General features: G+C 37.2%; 2 protein-coding genes across 3 annotated transcripts; both read right to left on the reverse strand.

Annotated features, from left to right (window-relative positions):
- Window positions 1-779: 779 nt before the first annotated feature.
- LOC132047945 (uncharacterized) lies at window positions 780-2,954 on the reverse strand. Of its 2 annotated transcripts, none has more exons than XM_059438909.1 (3): window positions 2,325-2,954; window positions 1,875-2,238; window positions 780-1,419 (listed from the first exon to the last, which is right to left on the reverse strand). In XM_059438909.1, the coding sequence occupies exons 1-3, from the start codon at window positions 2,430-2,432 to the stop codon at window positions 1,385-1,387; spliced, it is 507 nt and encodes a 168-aa protein (XP_059294892.1). In that variant the 5' UTR covers window positions 2,433-2,954; the 3' UTR covers window positions 780-1,384. The 2 variants fall into 2 exon arrangements, with proteins under 2 accessions (XP_059294892.1, XP_059294891.1); XM_059438908.1 differs by having other exon boundaries at window positions 780-1,427.
- Window positions 2,955-3,105: 151 nt separating this feature from the next.
- LOC132047946 (uncharacterized) lies at window positions 3,106-5,153 on the reverse strand. The gene is made up of 2 exons (XM_059438911.1): window positions 5,054-5,153; window positions 3,106-4,146 (listed from the first exon to the last, which is right to left on the reverse strand). The coding sequence occupies exon 2, from the start codon at window positions 4,119-4,121 to the stop codon at window positions 3,231-3,233; it is 891 nt and encodes a 296-aa protein (XP_059294894.1). The 5' UTR covers window positions 4,122-4,146; window positions 5,054-5,153; the 3' UTR covers window positions 3,106-3,230.
- Between the last annotated feature and the right edge of the window lie 15,361 nt (window positions 5,154-20,514).

Consider the following 20,514-nt stretch of genomic DNA (forward strand, 5'->3'; position numbering starts at 1 on the left):
AGATTATAAGTGTTTATGCTATGTTTAACAAGTGATAAGTAAGTGACGTAAAGATTAGAGTTTAACGAATCGAAGAGTATGAGTTTCACTAATATAATACCCCGGGCTCTCAGTCTATGATTTGAAGCACTCGGCATATATAAGTAGACCCGAGCCATAAAGAATTTTTGGTCATATTCGAGTATGCAAATAAAGAGCTCGTTATATAAGAAGATGAAGTCCCGAAATGATTTCAGACTTAAAGTGGGACGACGATGGTTGGAAATAATATTTGACGTGTGTATAAAGAAGCTATGGACTAGAGTTATACCACATGATTATGATAATGAGTATATGAGGTGCGTTAAAAATGATTTTTATTTAAGTGAATTGTGATCAAGAAATTAATTATGTGTCTAATTGGTTAAATGAGAGATTATATAGTGAAAGACAAGAAATTAATTAAGAGTATTGGATAAATAAGGAACATAGTCCATGTGTCATGATCAGTGTTTTAAAAGGCGCGGGCGTAAGGCGAGGCGTTTTACGTATGCCTTGCCCGGGCGTAAGCCCCGAGGCACAGGGCGTAAGCCCCACGGGTATTTAAAGTTGAGTATTTTATAAAATAATATAATTACAACAAATATCTTAAAATTGGTAAAATTGCATAAAAATTGAAGAAAACTATAAATAAGTGAAGTATATAACTATATATATATATATATATATATATATATATATATATATATATATATATATGTATGTATGTATATATTGATGTACTCCATTCCCACAAAACTAGTCAAAACAATCCATTATACACTACTTACAAGCACAAGTTTGCTTATGAAAGTTCAGCATAAATACATCAACTCCCATTTGGGAACAAAATGAAGAATTCAACATTCGGTGATCAAAAAATACACTTTATCTAGCCTATTTTCTTGAGAGTAGGTTTCATCCATGAGAGCAAAAAGGTCAAAAAGGCACCGCAACAAATAGAAAAAAGCGATTGGTGACTTAGTACAACAAATAGAAAAATGCAGTTGGTGACTTAGTACAAAAGCAGTGGTTGCAAGTATCTTATACTTCTGTGGTTCAAAATAATGTAGAAAATGTTGCAGATGTGGTAAATGTGGATGCACAACTTGGTATAACAACTTGGTAATAAACTGATACAGCTAAAATCCCCCTCCAAAACAAGATGAGAGTTTTTCTATTAATTCCATAAACTCATTCAGGTAAAAAAATATCAAACGAACAAACAAAAAAACAAAAAAAGAGGGACAAGGTTTGTTACAGACACAGTCAATCGCTATCAAAGTGGAGTTCATCGTCATTCAAATTCAGAGTGTTTGTATTAGTCCATCTTGCTTCATCAACAATATCCACATCTTGCAGTCCTTCATCTATTTGAACTTGTGAAGAAGAATTGCCCCTCTGTAAATCTTAGAATTACAAAAAATTATCTTTTCAATGAAATTACAGCATATATTTTCTTTTGGTAACAGTACTTGATACATATGAAAAAGATGTGAGAGCCAGACATGTAGAAATGGCGAACCAACAAGGGAAACAAGCAGGATAGGAGCAATGGAGTTGGACAAAATCAAGGTGCAAAGGTCACAGATACGGCGATCATATCAATGCGGGAAAAAAGTGCAAGTTGTTGTTCCTAACTCTAATTGTGTGCCAACTAATAATAAGTTTGCTGCTTTAGAGGAAGGGACTGATCAAGTGGAGAAGCTCATATCAAGTAGTCGCAATACATGAAACAGTGAAAACAAATTCAGTTGGTTTAGTGCAAAAGAAATTAGTTCATATACCTGATACCTCTGTGGTTGAGAAGAATGCAGAAATCTCTCAAGGTACTAAGAAAGATATGGCAAAGTTACCTGAAATTTCAGCTACTTTCTGCTTTTTGTTAAAAGGACCAGATTCACTTGTATTTTGTGTACTACCGACATCAATTGTAGTATCATTTATAAGCTCATCCTCATACGGAGTACATGACACCATTTTAATAACATCGACATCAAATAAGTTCTCCTCGTCAAGCCACGAAGGTTCTTCAGGAAGTACAGGATCTTCTCTTTCAGTAATCCATTCATCATCCGAATCAACTTCATCAACCAAAATAGGATCAATCTTGTGCATTTTTCTTTTGATGCTCCACTCTCTTAATCTTGTATTATATCTTACATAAACTAAAGCATTTATCCTGCAATGCTCAAGCCTATTTCTTTTTTTCGTATGAATCTACTAAATGTTGGAAAAAAATTCAGTTATCATCAATTATCATATAGAAAACACAAATACGAATTAAAGAAAAGCATACCACTTACCGACTCAAAGGTACTCCAATTTCTTTCACAGCCCGAGGAGCTACAAGTCAGACTTAAGACGCGAATAGCAAATTTTGTCAACTCTGGAGTTCGACCTCCAAAGCGCATCCACCAATCAGCAAGAGATCACATCTTTCTTGAATCCATGGCTAACTGGCTCCCAAAATCGCCTCTCAAGTGATCGTAAGAATCTAACTGGATATCCACTTTTAATCTCTCATCATAATCTAACATCCTTTCTATGTAATTATGTAAACCTTCTTTGATTTCAAATTCATCAGAGAATTTATTTTTAAATGGCAATTGCGGGTTCAAATAATACCCCGCAGCATGTAATGGACGATGAAGTTGGCTCGTCCATCTTTCATCTATTCTTCTCCAAATAGGACCATACTTTTTTTCGTTATTACCACAATTGAAAGCTATATTTTCCTTAGCCTTAGTCATCAAATGATACATATATCCCATACAAGGCTTCTCTTCTGAATCAACTTCCCGTAGAACACTCACTAAAGGAGTAACACTCCTCACACAGTAAGCAATGTGAGGCCAAAAGTTTTGATCAAATAGAACTGTAGCTCTTGTTTTCACTCTTTCGTGTTTCTTAGCCCATGTAGAAGTATTCCAAGCTTCGGAATAGAACATAGATCGAAGAGCTTGTTTTTGTTTCTGAATACTTTGAAGAGTCAGATATGCAGAAGCAAAACTAGTAACAGTAGGACGAAGAAGTTCATGATTTAGATCTCATCAAATCCAACACCCAAGTATGCCCATAAATGAACTTTACCACATCTTTTGCTTTTTTGAGTGTCTCTTGATGAATTTTCAACTTACTTATATCCTCTAACATGAGATCGATGCGGTTATGCGCACATGGGGTCCAATACATATGAGGCCGAGTTTCCATCATCCTTTTTCAAAGATTGACAAAATTTGAACCATTATCGGTATCATTTGGACCACATTTTCCTCCCCAACTTCATCTACAATTTTATTCAAATGCGATGCAAGCATCTCACCAGTTTTTATTGAATCAGACGCATCAATGGATCTTAAAAAAAAAGTACCTGCTGGGCTGCTCACAAGAAAGTTGATGAAACATCTACTTTTTCCATCCGACCAACTATCTGACATTATAGAACAACCATATTGCTTCCATGAATTTTTGTGTTCTTCTAGCATCCTGTTAATGTTGGCTACTTCTTCTTTTAGTATCCATGTTCTTAGCTCATGCATCGTTGGAGGCTGAAAACCTGGCCCAAAGTTTGCTACTCCGTCAAACATCGGCAAATAGTAAGGATCGTTTGCAACATTAAATGGAATCCCACTTGAGAAGAAAAATCGACCAATCTGTTGACAAACTAATTTTCTTTCCTCTTTTTTCCATTTAGAATTCAAAGTAGCTTGCCTAGCTTGAGAATTTACAAAATTATCTATAGGACCTCTGAGCTTTGGTGATATAGCGTCATTACATGATGAGTTACCAGATTCACCACCAATATGACTACCTCCAGTTGCAGCAATTCGGATTTCTTCCCTAGTAGCATTTCGCCTAGCTTTTGAATCTTTCAACTCCTGTAATACTTTATTACATTCTACTGCTACATCACCAGGAACTTTGGGACAAGGCTTCATTCCTTTACGAGTACCTGCTAAATGATGTTTCAATCGGTTGATAGTGCCCGTACATTGTTGCTTGCAAAACTTACACTTAAAATACTTCTCATTCGGATTTGAGATTGTATACTTCCAAACAAGATCTTTTCTGCTCACGTCTACAGACTCCGCTTCATCCATTTTCTGCAAATTTTGAAGAGTTCACCTGCTAGTACAAGAGAAAGGAGTTAAAAGTTTGAATTGTATCATTTTTATTTTGTAAAGCAAAGCAAAAGTTTAGACATGAAAAAAAGATACTTTTATTTTGAAGCATATATTGTGGACTACTCAGGAAGATAAGTATTTAAACATAACTTAAAAAAATCCCCTGTTTTCTTTCATAACAAAGCAAATTCTAATTTGTGATGGATATTAGAAACTGTTCACACCAATATCTTAGCTGTTTAAAGTCAAATTTTTTGTTTTTGTTTTTTCCAAAGATTATTATTGAAGCCCTTTAAAAAAGAAACAACTGTAATGAGTAAAATCGCAGCGAACATACCTCCTGCTATTGTGTTAGTTCGTCGCGACGGAAAAGGAGAAGATTATGAACAAAAAAAATAAAGAAAGAAACTTTTTTGCCATTGAGAATTGAGGAGAAGTTCGTCTGGCCATTTTCTCAAATTAGAGAGCTCAGTGTTTTCACATGTTTCGGATCAGTGTTTTATAAGAAACACCTAGGACAAATTAGGAAATCACAGAGAGAATTTTACAATGTAGTGCACTTTTCATACAAAAAAAAAAAAAACTGACTTATTTTCTTACCCATTGAAAATTACTTTACATTAGAAGTTCTAAATACAAAAATCAAAGTTATTCAACAATCAACATTATGCCCATTACCCGAGTTACCCACTTTCTCATATTTTCAATCAACACACATAGAAGCATGCACACATATAATCTCCTAATATATTTTAAACGAAATCAAGAGAAACAATAATAAACTTGAAAAACTAGTTTACATACATATTTACAAACTAACAATGAAAAAAATAAAAAGAGAAAAAAGCAACTTGAGTTGAAAAGAGTAAAGAATTTGTCTACATGGAGGAACAAAGAGGATGACTAACCAGCAATATAAACTCTTAATTTGCTGCTATGGGGAATGGAGAATGGAGTTCTCTTTGTCTTTGGAGAAAATTGATTGTTCTTGTTTATGGGAGAGTGGGAGACTAAAGGAGAGAACATACGGATTGGGATTTGGGAAAGAGGGATTTGGGAAAGATAATAAATTAGGGCTTCTAGCCAAATAAAAAAAAGGCACTTTCAGAATTTAAGTATTAATTTAAGGACTTATGGGGCAAATTTGGTTTTAATTTGAAAAAATATCTTCGGCTTACGCCTCATTATAAAACGCGCCTCAACGCCCGGGCGTACGCCCCAAATTGCTGGGCGTACGCCTTTCGATACTTTCGCCCCCCACCATAGCCTCGGGGCAATTTAGGTATGCCTCGCATCGGGGCTCGCCCCGAAAACGCCTTTTAAAACACTGGTCATGATGAGGTTGCAACAAGTGGACGCCTTGTACATGAGGTGGTGACACCATTAGTGGTGTACACTAAGGTGCACCAAATATTGCCACATGTCTTTATAAGAGATATTTGAATCCTCTTTCAATTTCCTTTAAAATTTTATGTATATTGCAAATAACTTCTAGGACCTGAAACGTGAACTTTAGTTCCTAAATATCAACATGAGGTCCAATTCTTTTTGGGAGAAAAGTATCATTTTTCTCAATATCAACTTACGGGTTTTACGCACCGCTTCGATCTCACTGTTGCGTTTTGTCACATTGTTGAATTCGAGCTTTCTTTGAAAAAACGTAAGGTGGAAGAAGAGTAGTTCTTGGCATATAAGGTAAGAGTTCTCCTCTCTTATATAAATATATTTAAGTTCATCCGGTTTATAAATAAATTGTGGGATGAGAAATACGGAATTAATGGCAGAAAACTGTATAAGGTGTTGTTGCTGTCGTGTGGGTTGTTTGGTGATTGTTCTAAGTTGTTGTGCGGCTGGGTTTGATGTGGTTGTTGTTGATATTGATAATTAAACTCGAGGGGTGTGAAAGAATTAGGGGAAATACTGCCTGATTTGTTGTAGAACAAGTTGTCGTTTGATATATGTAATATACATGATATACTAAGGGTATTTTTGGCCTAACGATAGGCATTACCGCTGTTGTAGGACGAGATGCTAGATAAGCTATGGAGTAAAGTCATTACGAAGCTTAACGAGGTATGTAAGGTTTTTTCCTTTTTTCCTTTCGGTGTGAATCCAACAACATGAACTAATGAACGTTTCCATAAAAGAATACTTGTAACACCCCGTAAACTTGAACTAGGTGTGAATGTGTAAAAATCTAGTGTTAAAATGATATTTTATCTGTATGAATCCATTCGGGATGAATTCGGGTGGAAGGTAGCTGTTTTGAAGCCAAACCAACTAGTGAAGTTCTTAAGGGCTCTTAATCTCGCCTAAGTTTCGGTAGGTCTGTCTTCTGGTCGATTTTCGTGAAAATATGTTGAGAATTTGGAAACACCTCCTTGATGAAAGTTGTATATCTTTGAAATAGCTTTCCAACGATAGGTTGCCCAGCCCAAGAAAGTTACGTACAAAAAGTTACGCCCGTTTACTGAAGCTTGTCTTTGCTGGAAATTTGGTCCACGTTACGGTGAGGCGTTACGGACCGTAACACCATACCGTACCGTCAACTTTTTTCACCAAACATTCTCGAAATATTGGTCACGTTACGGTGAGACGTTACGGGACCGTAACACCCTACCGTAACGTCAATTTTTCACCCAAAAATTATAAATAGTTCAGTTATTTTATTCACTCCTCCACTTTCACTCGAAAACCACAAGAAACCATTCCTCCAAGTCTTCAACTCAAAGGTGAGAACATCTTTATCATTATTAATCCATCTTAGCATCAAATCTATCATTCTTAACATAATTCTTGTAACAAAAACCTAGGGTCTCAAAGTGACTCAGGCTAGGGTTTTAGGTGTTCTTCGCTAAGAAGGTGAATTGTTAAGATACGTAAAGCATAATTAAGGTATATCTCTCTTTTGAAAGCCAGTTTTGGATGTATGTCTCCTTTTGAAACTAATCTTGGAAGTATAAATTTCATTCAAGGGATCTTTATTGAATAAGAAGGTGAATTTTTCATGATTTGAAATTCTATTTCCTGCTTTGATTGTGGTTAATGTGCATGAGGGGACAAGCCCACATTAAACCTAGTTTGTATCATACTCTACATACGTATATAAGTTTATATATGTTTTTCCTCTATAAGAGATGATCAATAATGATGGCTAAGGGTTGGTAATGATGTTTTCATGTTGAATTATGACATTAAAATCTTGGTTAAAGAAGTGTAAACGTTTTCAAGACATTCTTTGAAATGATTTATCTTTACGATATGGCATAATAAACCTTAATGACCATTGATGATGTGACTGCCTTGAAACTAATAAAGAATTAGCTTCTATGATATGAAAGTGGTTATTGTGTTGGCCTAGCTACTCAGAAGGAAGGGTAGTCACTATGGATCCTAGTGTGGTAATGCCTAGCCATTCGAGAGGAAGAACGGCCACTGTCGGGTTTGCCACCCGGGGTGCGGTTTATGCCTAGCTATTCGGGAGGAAGGATAGCCATCGAGAATTACATATTCCGGTGTGGTGCGTTGTGTTTAGGGAACCTCTAAGGTCATCCCTTCGATGTTATTGATTCTTGGGCCTATATTTGCAAGTGTGATATCCTTATCCTTTTATGGAACTGTTGTTAATAATCATGATCAATTTAAAAGGCATATTTGAAAGTTGTAACTTGACAAAAGGCTTTATAATCAGTTTTGATAATTCTTATTGAGATGCACAAGCTGAATAACTTATTTCATTTTGTTTCATACTATTCTCAGAACTGATTTCTTTAAGTATTATTGTACTTTATTTTCATATTACTTATTGTCCCCGAGGCACTCACTGAGTATGAAGTACTCAGTCATACCATTTTTGATGGTATGTTAGGTAACGGAGAAGAGCAGGTTCTTGATACTCAAAACGCTTAGGAAGGACTTGTTGTTGCTGCTGACTTGGTGAGCCCACATGTTCATTCGTGAGACACCCCTTATCATATTTATTTACTATTCTAGTTTTTTTCGGGCTGCGTCCCGATGTGTCAGACAATTACTCTTTTATCTTAAAAGCTCCATAGTACACATTCTCGTGGGTAGTTGTTGAGTTTTGTTTAACTCTTGGGCGTTCGTCACGTTTTGATTGAGTTCTATAATATTAAAGACTTCCGCTGATTTAATTCATATATCATGATTTGATTGTGTTTATTTTATAAATTGTTGGAGGCAAATATTGAACCTGGCGGCTTCAAGTGTTATTATTGCATCTTTTAGGTTCTTCCGATGTTGTTCATAATGTTGGATGCCGGTCACGTCTAGGGTGGGTTTTGGGGCGTGAAAATACTCCACTGTAATTTTTCAAGCTCACGTTCTTCATGTTCTCAAATTGTTACTTGAAATGCTATGTTGGATTCCTTGGTTCAGATGATTCACATGTTGATGATATAGTTACATAACTTATTCGGAGGTTACCAATCTTACGTCACTCCGAAAGGTCCCGGATGTCATTTCATGAGTCCATATATATATATATATATATATATATATATATATATATATATATATATATATATATATATATATATATTACACCGAACCGCGCTATAGTTAGTAAGGCACCTATTATGCACACCACCGTCACGGTACGATAACACCGAGTCTTATTAAGGCCGGGTACGATATTATGATGATTATTAGCCCCAAAGAGCGGCTTGATGATGATATGACTTATGTATATACATATACATGTATTTGTATATGTTTTCAAACTAATGCATGCATGCCACATGTCCCCAAAGTTTCAGGTTACGTCCTTTTCTACTTTTCTTTACTTTATTGCCTTTATATATATGTATTCCTCCCTTAAATACTCAATACATTATTCCGTACTGACGTACCTAGCTGGGACATGCGTTCTTGCCCGCAGGTCCGGACGATGACTCGACAGGAGGACCTTTGTGATAGGAGTTCCAGCTCAGCATTGATGGTCGTGCTCAGCTCTTTCCGGAGTCGCTGCAGAGGTTGGCATACTAGGTGGTTTTTGAGTATTTATGTATTTATATATATATTTGCATTACAGGTATGGGTTGGGCCCTGTCTTGATAAACATGAGGTTTATGTATGTTCTTAGTGGCTCATAGACATGTGTCGTGGGTATAGATGTCATATGCGGCCTTGTCGGCCCTAGTATGATGCTGATATGTTTGTAGTGGCCTCAGCAGCCTTATGTTACATAAAGTTTTCTGTGACAGCCTTGTTGGCTTGTACATATATTATGATATGTTAGGACTTTTTTGCATGCAAGTGGACTCTGCTATGTCGTCTGTGTATCATATCTTCACTTGATTCATAAATAGACAGGATATGTATATATGTTGTATGGCTATATGGTGCTCGGTGAGTCAAGCTGGGTGCCGGTCATGCCCGTCGGGTTTGGCGTGTGACAAACTTGGTATCAGAGCTAGTCTGTCCTAGGGATATCTATGAGCCGTGTCTAGTAGAGTCTTGTTTATGGGTGTGTATCGCGCCACACTTATAAGCAGGAGGCTACAAGACATTTAGGATTGTTTCCTTTCTTTCTTAATCTGGATCGTGTGATAGAGCTGATTCATAAGAAGTTCATTCCTAATTTTCTTATACAATACACCGATCCCTGCGACTAAGATGCAGACGACTAGTCAGACAACCGGCAGGTGCTGTGGAAAGAATGGAGTCATAAGGACTCAATCTGAAACCCATGTTTACAACGACACCAATATAAGCCTCCATTAGAGTATGCCGGCACCAGGGTGCTAGCCTAAAGTCAGAGTATCAGGATGTGATCAGAGTATCAGGATGTGAATTATCACCTTAACTATGTGCGGATAATAGGGGTAAGAGGACATTAGGAGGAAGGTAGGAAGTTTTAAAGACTGAAAAAAGGCGGAAAAGGCATAAGGTATGGAAAGAGGAAGATGTGAGGCTCAAACGAAAGGCGCGAGTATTATGGATCCGTTTTCAATAGTGATAAGAGCATGTTTAATAGCACTCGTTTTAGTTGCAACCTCTGTACTTCAAGGAAGGACACTGTAGGAGGGATGGGAATTCAGGATCTAGTACAAGTTGTAAAAACATTAGCAGTGGAATTAGTGATTGGATTTGGGGTATTATTACCGAAGGAAATGTTATAGTCCCTCACCAGGCAAGGGAAATATATATGTTTAGTGTGTCCAAGAACGGTATAGTCGGATGTGGCAATATAGGCAATATAGGGCCTTGTGCAGGGAATACACAATTGCCTCGATGTAACTTATGTTACTAGTAAGGGGGAGGCATTAATAAGCTTGGTTAAGGAGAAGGGAAGCTAGAAATGAAAGAATGTTCTGTTGGAAATTTTCAAAATAGGATGAAGTGGTGAGGTCGACAGAGATGGGTAAGATAAGAAAAGCAATAGAAATAGATGCAAAAATGCTGAAAGCTAGGTATTTGCACCTTACCTAAGAAATAAGTACTTCGCACAATGTGACTCGCATTCCGGGGAAGAAAAGATATTAAGGAACTAACAGATAAGCTTGGTTAAGAAGAAAAGGACTAGAAGTGAAAGAACGGTTGTTAAGGATCCTTCTGGACAAGACAGGATAGCGAAGTTAGCAAAGGCTGGTGGAATAAGTGAAGTTTTAGGAGTAGATGTGAGAAGTGAGAAAATGCCATGAGGCAAGTGTAACGGTGCGAGAGGACTTATGCTCTGGTAACAAAATGGAGCGAGAAAAGACAAATATAGACCTATAGGTCAAGAATAGGAAGGATAAAAGTCGCAAGGTTATATCTTTATTATGCGAAGCGAACTGACCAACCCAAGTAAGAGTTGTCAGCAGGAAGATTGAACATTCCGGCTTAGGAGACACCAACATTGAGTAAAGTTAAGCCGAACCCGAGTAAGAATCTCAAGGAACTCCGGCAGTTGAGGGGCCGTTGCAACATTCAATAGTAAGCAAACGGTGCAACGAAAAGAGCGTACAATAGAACAGTAACTAGGGGAGACTATTAAAGGTGGTCATTAAGACATGCGTCATGAATCAGAGTTAAGTTCATTAGGTTGAGCTGCTAGTTGTGAACGAGCGGCACTATTGTGGGTAAAGCGATTCAAATGCTTCCAGTAAATACTATAGTAAGGTAAGTGATGAGTAGCGGGCGCATGACGAATTGATGAAGCTGTAGCAATGATGCGACCCCACGGGAACAAAACATTTAAGTATGAGATATTAGCCCCAAAGGGAGAAAATGGAGTGGTGGAACTTCAAGAGATTATGCGTTGTCCTTGTGATAGTACAGCTGAAAGGGTTGCAGTTAAGGGCCAAAAGCAAATAGAATAATGATAGTGCAAAACCTCTACAGGGTGTTGTGATGGTAAGACCTTATTCGTGTACGGAATCAGAAAGAAGACGGTAATAAGCACTGGACAAGAAGTACCAACCAAAGGTAAAAACAATTGAGCAATCAAGATTTAGGTGGTAAGAGAAGCCGGAACGGTATGGTCCCAAAAAGATTTCTTCAGATTATATGCAAAAGAAGATAGTCCAACCCGAACAATTGATAATTGATGTGTGAAAGGCCTAGGTGTGGAAAGAAGAGAAGTCATAGACGAGATATTAGGCCATACAGAATTATACAAAGGATTTGAGTATAGGAAGATTATGTCTTGTAGGCCGCTCTTGTAATCCTTAGTTGGTACTTCAGACAAGGGTGATAACCGATATCGTTCAGTATAAGCACTTCAAAATATAAACGAGACTACTAATCTTGAAGCTACAAGAAAAGTCATTCGAAGATTATGCTTAAAGAAAACATTATTAGTAGAAGAAGAGGATATGGAAGCAACTAGAGGAAATTGTAGATGGCTCAATTCACCTGAAATTCTACAAGGAACCCGCAGCATTGGTATGGACATGAAAGCTTTTCAGTTACAATTGAGGAAAAGTGTTAGCCAAAAGGTGTGGGCGCAGAAATTCGTTCTAAGCATGGTGACTTGATTTCGATTCCAGAAGCAGGTTATCCCGCAATACCAATAATCTCCAGAAAACTGAAAGGATGCGAGCTACCACCTATCAACTATAAAATTAGGACTGAGAGTGATGTTAGAGATGCTGTATTTAGCAAGTTCCAAGTCATGTGGGGACCACATATAAAGTTAACACACCCGTGGTGTACGTGTCAAAAAGCAAGGAAAGAAATTATTTTGTATGGGGATAGTCAAAGAAGCACAATAGGATTTCCAAACCAATGTTCTGAAACTCGCAACCAGGCATGCGCGCAAGAAATAAGACGACACTTCGTATATAACAACTCTATGGGCATCTTTATTAGTTTTGAGAATAAGTTGTGCATGTCTAAGCGAAATATGGGACAGAAGAGAGGAATTGAGATATTAACGACTAATGATAATAATATTCCGCACGAGCTGAATGAAGCAAATATTGTAACTGACACCTTCAACCGCAAATTTACGGCTAGCCTAACATACGTAGGCCAAGAAGAGGGTACCCGAGAGTTGTGAGGGCTAGCTAGTTGAGAGATTGATCATTCGAACCTAAGTGACGGTGAATATTATCATTCGGAATATCATTGCCGTGCCCGTAACTCCAATTAAGACGACGACAACAAGGAGATCCTATCTTGAGGGACCTGATGAATGGGGGAAAAGAACGGGATTCTGAGATACCAAACCAATATTGTACTGTAGACGTACTGAGAGCACGGTATTAAAGCATGGTAGAGATACATATATCACATCTGTTATTTCAAAATTTTCTAGAGTTAACCGGAATATGTTACAATGTCAACAGAATAAATCTTATGTATGAACCTCGATTGATTAGTCACCAGAATATGAGTTTGGAAGTATGAATTCCCTATCAGGGGGTTTGCGGTGTACGAAATAGAGTCGCTTAGGCTCGGTATAATTCATTAAGCCATAAGGGAGATGAGGCTTATTCAGGATCAGGTAATGGTAGCCATCTGAAACCCGAAGCAGATGATAGGGTCTTTTTGTGAGCTAGCCAGTGAGAAATATGACAAGTTTTAGGATGCAGGAAAATCTAGCTGAGACATATTGAGTTCTATAGAATCGCCAGACGAGTATGCCAAGTGTACAGTATGACAATGAAGCAAGATCAAGGCTATGATCTTATAAAACGCTAAGAAGGAATAACAATGTTACGAGCCAAGAAATAGACGAAACCTAAAAAGTTTCTCGACGACTACGATTCTAGTATACGTCTCTATACGATCGAGCTAGCTTCTATCCCACGAAATCCCGGCAGGAATGAAACCTCCCTATACACCCCCTTAACATTCGAGGGCGAATGTTCTTAAAGGGGGAGGGTGTTACACTTTGCACCGTTCGTGCGACTAATTCACCATAAGTCAACCAAGATAAGCTTGAATAATTTAATTTTCCTGGAGGTCATAGAGTGGTTTGACTCTATCAATCTGAAATACGAAGATAGAGAGGGTATATCTATGTCGCACCTCCTACCTCTTACGTTGACTGCGTTGTGTATTTCCGGATATAAGCCAGAGAGACGAAAATCACTCCCTACGGACAGCGAAGGCTATGTTACGGTAATATTTAACTAACCATGGTTGGATAATGCCCGAACACAGGGGAAACTCTACCAAACTTCCTGTAAGGATCTTAAGAAGTAAACTCTCCTCGAGTACCCCTACATTCGGGGGGGGGGGGAGATGATGTTATACGTCACTCCATCGTATGATAAGGTCGTCATAAGATAGTCAATGTAAGTTTGTAAAACAAGATTATCTTTGAGATTATAAGTGTTTATGATATGTTTAACAAGTGATAAGTAAGTGACATAAAGATTAGAGTTTAACGAATTAAAGAGTATAAGTTTCATCAATATAATACCTCGGGCTTTCAGGCTATGGTTTGAAGCACTCAACATATATAAATAAACCTGAGCCACGGAGAACTTTTGGCATATTCAAGTATGCAAAAGATCTAGTTATATAAGAAGATGAAGTCCCGAAATGATTTTAACTTAAAAGTGGGATGACGGTGGTTGGAAATAATATTTGGCTTGTGTATAAAGAAGCTATGGACTAGAGTTATATCACATGATTATGATAATGAGTATATGAGATGCGTTAAAAATGATTTTTATTTAAGTAAATTGAGTGATCAAGAAATTAATTAAGAATATTGGATAAATATTAAGGCATAGTGGATAAATATTAAGGGACATAGTCCATGTGTGATGAGGTTGCAGCAAGTGGACGCCTTGTACATGAGGTGGTGACACAATTAGTGGTGTACACTAAGGTGCACCAAATATTGCCACATGTCTTTATAAGAGATATTTGAATCTTCTTTCAATTTCTTTTAAAATTTTATGTATATTGGAAATAATTTCTAGGACCTAAAACGTGAATTTTAGTTCCTAAATATCAACATGAGGTCCAATTCTTTTTGGGAGCAAAGTATCATTTTTCTCAATATCAACTTACGGGTTTTACGCACCGCTTCGATCTCATTGTTGCGTTTTGTCACATTGTTGAACTCGAACTTTCTTTGAAATAAAGTAAGGTGGAAGAAGAGTAGTTCTTGGCATATAAGGTAAGAGTTCTCCTCTCTTATATAAATATATTTAAGTTCATCCGGTTTATAGATAAATTGTGGGATGAGAAATACAGAATTAATGGCGGGAAATTGTATAAGGTGTTGTTGCTGTCATGTGGGCTGTTTGGTGATTGTTCTAAGTTGTTGTGTGGCTGGATTTGATGTGGTTGTTGTTGTTCTTGAGGAATGTGAAAGAATTAGGGGAAATACTGTCTGATTCGTTGTAGAACAACTTGTCGTTTGATATACGTAATATACATAATATACTAAGGATATTTTTGGCCTAACGACAGGCGTTACCGTTGTTGTAGGACGAGACGCTAGATAAGCTATGGAGTAAAGTCATTACGAAGCTTAACGACGTATGTAAGGTTTTTCCCTTCTTTCCTTTCGGCGCGAATCCAACAACATGAACTAATGAACGTTTCCATAAAAGAATACTCCACTCTAGTTTTTTCAAGCTTCGCGTTCTTCAAGTTCTAAAAATGTTACTTGAAATGCTATATTAGATTCCTTGGTTCAGATGATTACATGTTGATGATATAGTTACATAACGTATTCAGAGGTTACCAACCTTACTTCACTCCGAAAGGTCCAGTATGTCATTTCATGAATTCATCATGCATATATATATATATATATATATTCTACTACAACGAGTCACGCTATAGTTGGCCAAGTACCGCACCTATTGTGTACACCACTACCGTTGGGTACGATAACACTGAGGCCTATTAAGGCCGGGTACGATATTATGATGATAATTAGCCCCAGAGAGCGGCTTGATGATAATATGACATATGTATTTGTATATGTTTTCAAACTAATGCATGCATGTCACATGTCCCCAGAGTTTCAGGTTACGTCATTTTCTACTTTTCTTTACTTTATTGCCTTTACATATATATATATATATATATATATATATATATATATATATGTATGTATGTATGTATGTATGTATTCCTGCCTTACATACTCAGTACATTATTCCGTACTGACGTCCCTAGCTGGGATGCTGCGTTCGTGCCCACAGGTTCAGACATCTCGACAGGAGGACCTTCGTGATAGGAGTTCCAGCTCAGCGTTGATGGTCACGCTCCGCTCTTTCCGGAGTCACTGCAGAGGTTGGCATACTAGGTGGTTCTTGAGTATGTATGTATTTATGTATATATTTGCAGTACAGGTATGGGTGGGGCCCTGTCCCGATAAATATGAGGTTTATGTATATTCTTAGAGGCTCATAGACATGTGTCGTGGGTATAGATGTCATGCGCGGCCTTGTCGGCCCTAGTATGATGCTGATATGTTTGTAGTGGCCTCGGTGGCCTTATGTTACATGAAGTTTTCTGTGACAGCCTTGTCGGCTTGTATATATATTATGATATGTTAGGGACTTTTCTGCATGCAGGTGGATTCTGCTATGTCGCTGTGTATCATATCTTCACTTGATTCATAAATAGATAGGATATGTATATATGTTGTATGGCCATGTGGTGCTCGGTGAGTCAATTCGTGCGCCGGTCATGCCCCTCGAGTTTGGGGTGTGACATTTTACGTGAAGAACTCCTTGCTGAAGGGAGGTAAAAATCACAATCTATATCCAATAGAAGTTCCCCTACTCTCCACTATAACACGAGTAACCTTTAAAGTTACAATACTTTGTAACCTAAAGAACTGACTCTAACAACCCCTAACCCAAACCTTAACAACTCTACTTTCTCCAACTTCTTCAAAGACTTTACCTAGTTTATGTGAGTCTCTTACAACTCAATAACAACCTAATACAAATCACTATAAATGTAAAAGTTTAAACTTTGAGACTAAACTATGAAACAAGAACTATAAAGATTACACTTGATAAGACAAGTTCTTTGTCGCAGTTTATTCTCACAAGCTAAAGAACACTCAGTGATAAGATCTTGCTCTTATTCTCTCTTTGTAGTTGAGTCTCTTGTCGTCAACAAGCACCAACATGCTTCTGTATATATGAGTGGAATAGCCGTTTGTAGTTCTCCCAATCCAACCAAGACTTGGTTCAAGTAATTACAAGAAATCAATCCTTGTTTGACTTGGATTTGACTCACACGTATTGCCTCTTCACCTCCTAATTCCAAGCCAATTCCATGTGCTCAAATATGGTAAAGTTTTCAAGTCTTGAACTCATTTCCTTGTATAATTGGATTGTGCTTTAATCCTAATTCTCCGTGCAATCCTTTTGAGCGCGTGAACTAGCTTCATATTCGTAGACCAAATAGTCTCCAGTTCTTGTCTGAAGGACTTGGTTTTCTCAACAATCATGCATCCATATTCCTACTTCACCAGTTCCTTTTGGAGATCTGTTAAAGACCTAGTTCTTTTACATATTTGTCTATCTTTTTGGTACATAAATTGTCACTTGTAGAATGTTTGCAAATCATCAAAATGCTCTCTAGAAACGCAACCTTAGCCGCCACCAATTAGGTCACCTTTATGGCCGATTCGACCAAAATGGGACAACCTCCACCGGTGGACAGCCTCCACCGGTGGCTGTTCCATCTTCTTTTGCACCCTACACAATCTAATCCAAACTTTTCTAACTGCATACCGATAATTAAATAATCAAGTTTTGAGTAAATATTAATACATGAAAGGATACAACACAAGTTGTGTGATTAATCTTAATCGGCGTATAATGACTTATCTGTCGAGATTAACATGATAGAATATCATCTGAACCTAAAAATAAACAATTTAAATTTAATTAGATACATGTTATTATTTACTTATTTTGCTTTTATAAGGTACAAACGTGTAATGAAGCATTTCTCCTAATACAAACGATATTTCTAATGTATATGTTCCTTTAATATGTTTTGATTTATCTGTCATGATTGAGGTTTGTTGTCAACACTTGGTATTTTGTTGCCACCAATATTCTAAAAGAACCAAGTTCTTTCAGTAGTTACGCAAAAAGGTGAAGTGCAGAAAAGTATATCAACACAAGAATTTTTACGTGGAAAACTCCTTGCTCAAGGAAGGCGAAAACCCAGACCTATCTCCAATGGAATTTCCCTAACTCTTCACTATAACACGAGCAACTTTTAAGGCTACAACACTTTGTACACCTAAGGAATTGACTCTAACAACCCTAACCCAAACCTTAACAATTCTCGATGATTGTTGGTTCTTTCTCCAACTTCTTCAAAGACTCTACCCAATCTATGAAGTCTCTTACAATTGAATAACAACCTAATACAAATCACTACGAATGTAAAGGTTATAAATAAACTTTGAGAATTAAACTGTTTTCATGTCCTTAAACCCGAATGGGACGGAGCATGCTCTAGATGCAACTACTATGTACTTGTAACAAGCTACATGCCAAATTTGAAAGTAAATGAGAAGCGTAATGGCTTCTGTACGCAAATGTGTCAATTGACCTGATGCATACAACTAAATACAAATAGCCCGCCAATACTGTGTATGAAGCTTCTACAAGTACCTACAACTGGACAACTGATACAAGTGTCGGGACAGGCCCTCGACCTACCCATTGTTGACACATAATTTTTTCCTTCCAACAATTTTGTTTAGTTGTTCGGACTTCTTGAATCACAAATAGAGTAAGATATATACTAGTACCGGTCAAATTGATTTTACAAAATTGTTTCACTGACATTTTGCCATTTCATTTGACAAAATAGCATCGAGTATATTATTGTTTGTCATTTGTATATCTTGCATAGCTTTTTAATTTCAAAGCGTACTTATCAAGATTTAAACTCAAAATAGCGTAAACAATTATTTAAGCTAAAAAAATGATTAATTGATAAGTTTTTTACTCCGTTAAATAAAGAAATTTGATTAATTAAATAAGTGATCAATTACATCTCAATTGCATGATTTTCAGCTTTAATTGCTATAGTTCTCAAAATTGATTATAATTGAAATGACCCAATTGATTCATGCGTTAATTACGACCATAATTGAAATGTGTTGATTCGATTGAAGTTTTCGATTATAGCCACATTTGCACAAATAACCTCTTTTCCTTTGATCCTATTGAATCACCAAAAAGCTGATCTTGATTTTGATTTTAAATTTTTAAGCTTGAAATTTGATATTGCTGTACTAGATTTGTCTGTGTTGGAAGAAATGTAGAAAACTCAGATGAAGCCATTGTAGTTAGGGGTGGGCATGCTACGGTATTTTAAACTTCGGTTCAGTAATTTTGGTTTTCGATATTTAAAAATACTATACCATTACCATACCAAATTAATTCGATATGGTTCTGTATTTTTAAGTTCGGTTTTGGTATTTTTCGGGACGGTAATTCGGTAACATTGTTTGTTCGACTACGACTTACCTATATACATATAATAAAGAATTAAGACTTCGGCTATTCAAGAAACGTCTCAATTATATTATACTAACACGGTCTCAATTATATTATACTAACACCTTAAAAATATTCAAAAGAAAGTATAAGCAATGCCCTTCGTTAATCAATTACACAAAAAAGGCATTTCAATCAAGATATATATACGTCGGTACACAAAAAGGGCATTTCAATTAATTATATCATACTAACATATCGTCACGACCCAACCCCATGGGCTATGACTAGTGCCCGAGCTGGACACTCATATACGAACCTGTTAGATATAGTCAAACTGAAACTAAGGACAATATGGAAACTTGTAAAGGCAAGCCATTAACTCAGAACGCCATATATCATAATAAACCCGTCTCCTAAGGAGTCACAGCTAACCAAAAGATAACACAATACGCACGCCGACAAGGCTGCCACTATATACGGGAATATCCAAAACAAACCATATCGACACAGCTGAACAACACCTATATACAACCCACACATGTCTACAGACCTCTAAGAGTATCAAAGTGAAATATGACGGGACAGGGCCCCGCCGTACCCCTGGATATGCATAAGTCTACATCAAAAGATCTGTACCAAAATAATCTAGGCTCCGGAACAAAGGAGCTCTCCAAATAGCTGAGCAGAAGTCCTAGGCTGGAGGATCACCAAACTGAGTGTCTGTACCTGCGGGCATGAAACGCAACCCCCTGAAGAAAGGGGGTCAGTACGAGATATGTACTGAGTATATAAAGCATGAAATACAATAAAGAAGATCAGGCCTGAATAAAAGATTACAGGAGGCAAGTATGATAATCAAAGATACCAATGCACCTGTGCCTTACGAAATAAGAATCATGCATAGCTATATCATATACCATACCCGGCCCATTATGGGACTCGGTGAATAATCTCATCATATACCATACCCGGCCCACCATGGGACTCGGTGCCATATATATATATACATATATATACCGTACCCGACCCTCTAGTGAGGGACTCGGTGAACAATGCAGTGAAACTGTGCACAAAAACATACCCGGCCCGGGACTCGATGAAAGATATATTAACGGCATGCACAAGCAGAATAATGAGCAACCATATGCAAACTAAATCATCATTTGAGATTCAATAGAATAATTAGAATAAACTAACACTTGAGAATCAAAGACAACAGTCATGTCAAGTACCCCTCGAATATCACTATGGATTATATCAAATAGAACTTCAGGAATCATAGACACGTATCAGGACATAATGAAATAGCTTCGAAATCAAGAACATTAGCCATCCTAGTGTCTCTAAGAATAGGAGCTTCTTTGGAGTTTATACATTCGTCGTCTGTTTGTCTCACATAGATCATGCCAAAAAGAAAGAAGGGATAACTTTACATACCTTTGACGTTTAATCCGTGATTC

This window comes from Lycium ferocissimum, chromosome 2 (assembly GCF_029784015.1).
Source record: "Lycium ferocissimum isolate CSIRO_LF1 chromosome 2, AGI_CSIRO_Lferr_CH_V1, whole genome shotgun sequence".
Taxonomy (NCBI): Eukaryota; Viridiplantae; Streptophyta; class Magnoliopsida; order Solanales; family Solanaceae; genus Lycium; species Lycium ferocissimum.

Bases quoted from the DNA above. Each gene is read 5' to 3' on its own strand.
- LOC132047945 (XM_059438908.1), bottom strand. From the start codon at position 2,432: ATGCGCTTTGGAGGTCGAACTCCAGAGTTGACAAAATTTGCTATTCGC. The intron at 2,239-2,324 runs GTAAGTGGTATG...AACATTTAGTAG, and splicing joins ATTGGAGTACCTTTGAGTCG to ATTCATACGAAAAAAAGAAA. The intron at 1,428-1,874 runs GTAACTTTGCCA...TGTAATTCTAAG, and splicing joins GAAAGTAGCTGAAATTTCAG to ATTTACAGAGGGGCAATTCT.
- LOC132047946 (XM_059438911.1), bottom strand. From the start codon at position 4,121: ATGGATGAAGCGGAGTCTGTAGACGTGAGCAGAAAAGATCTTGTTTGG.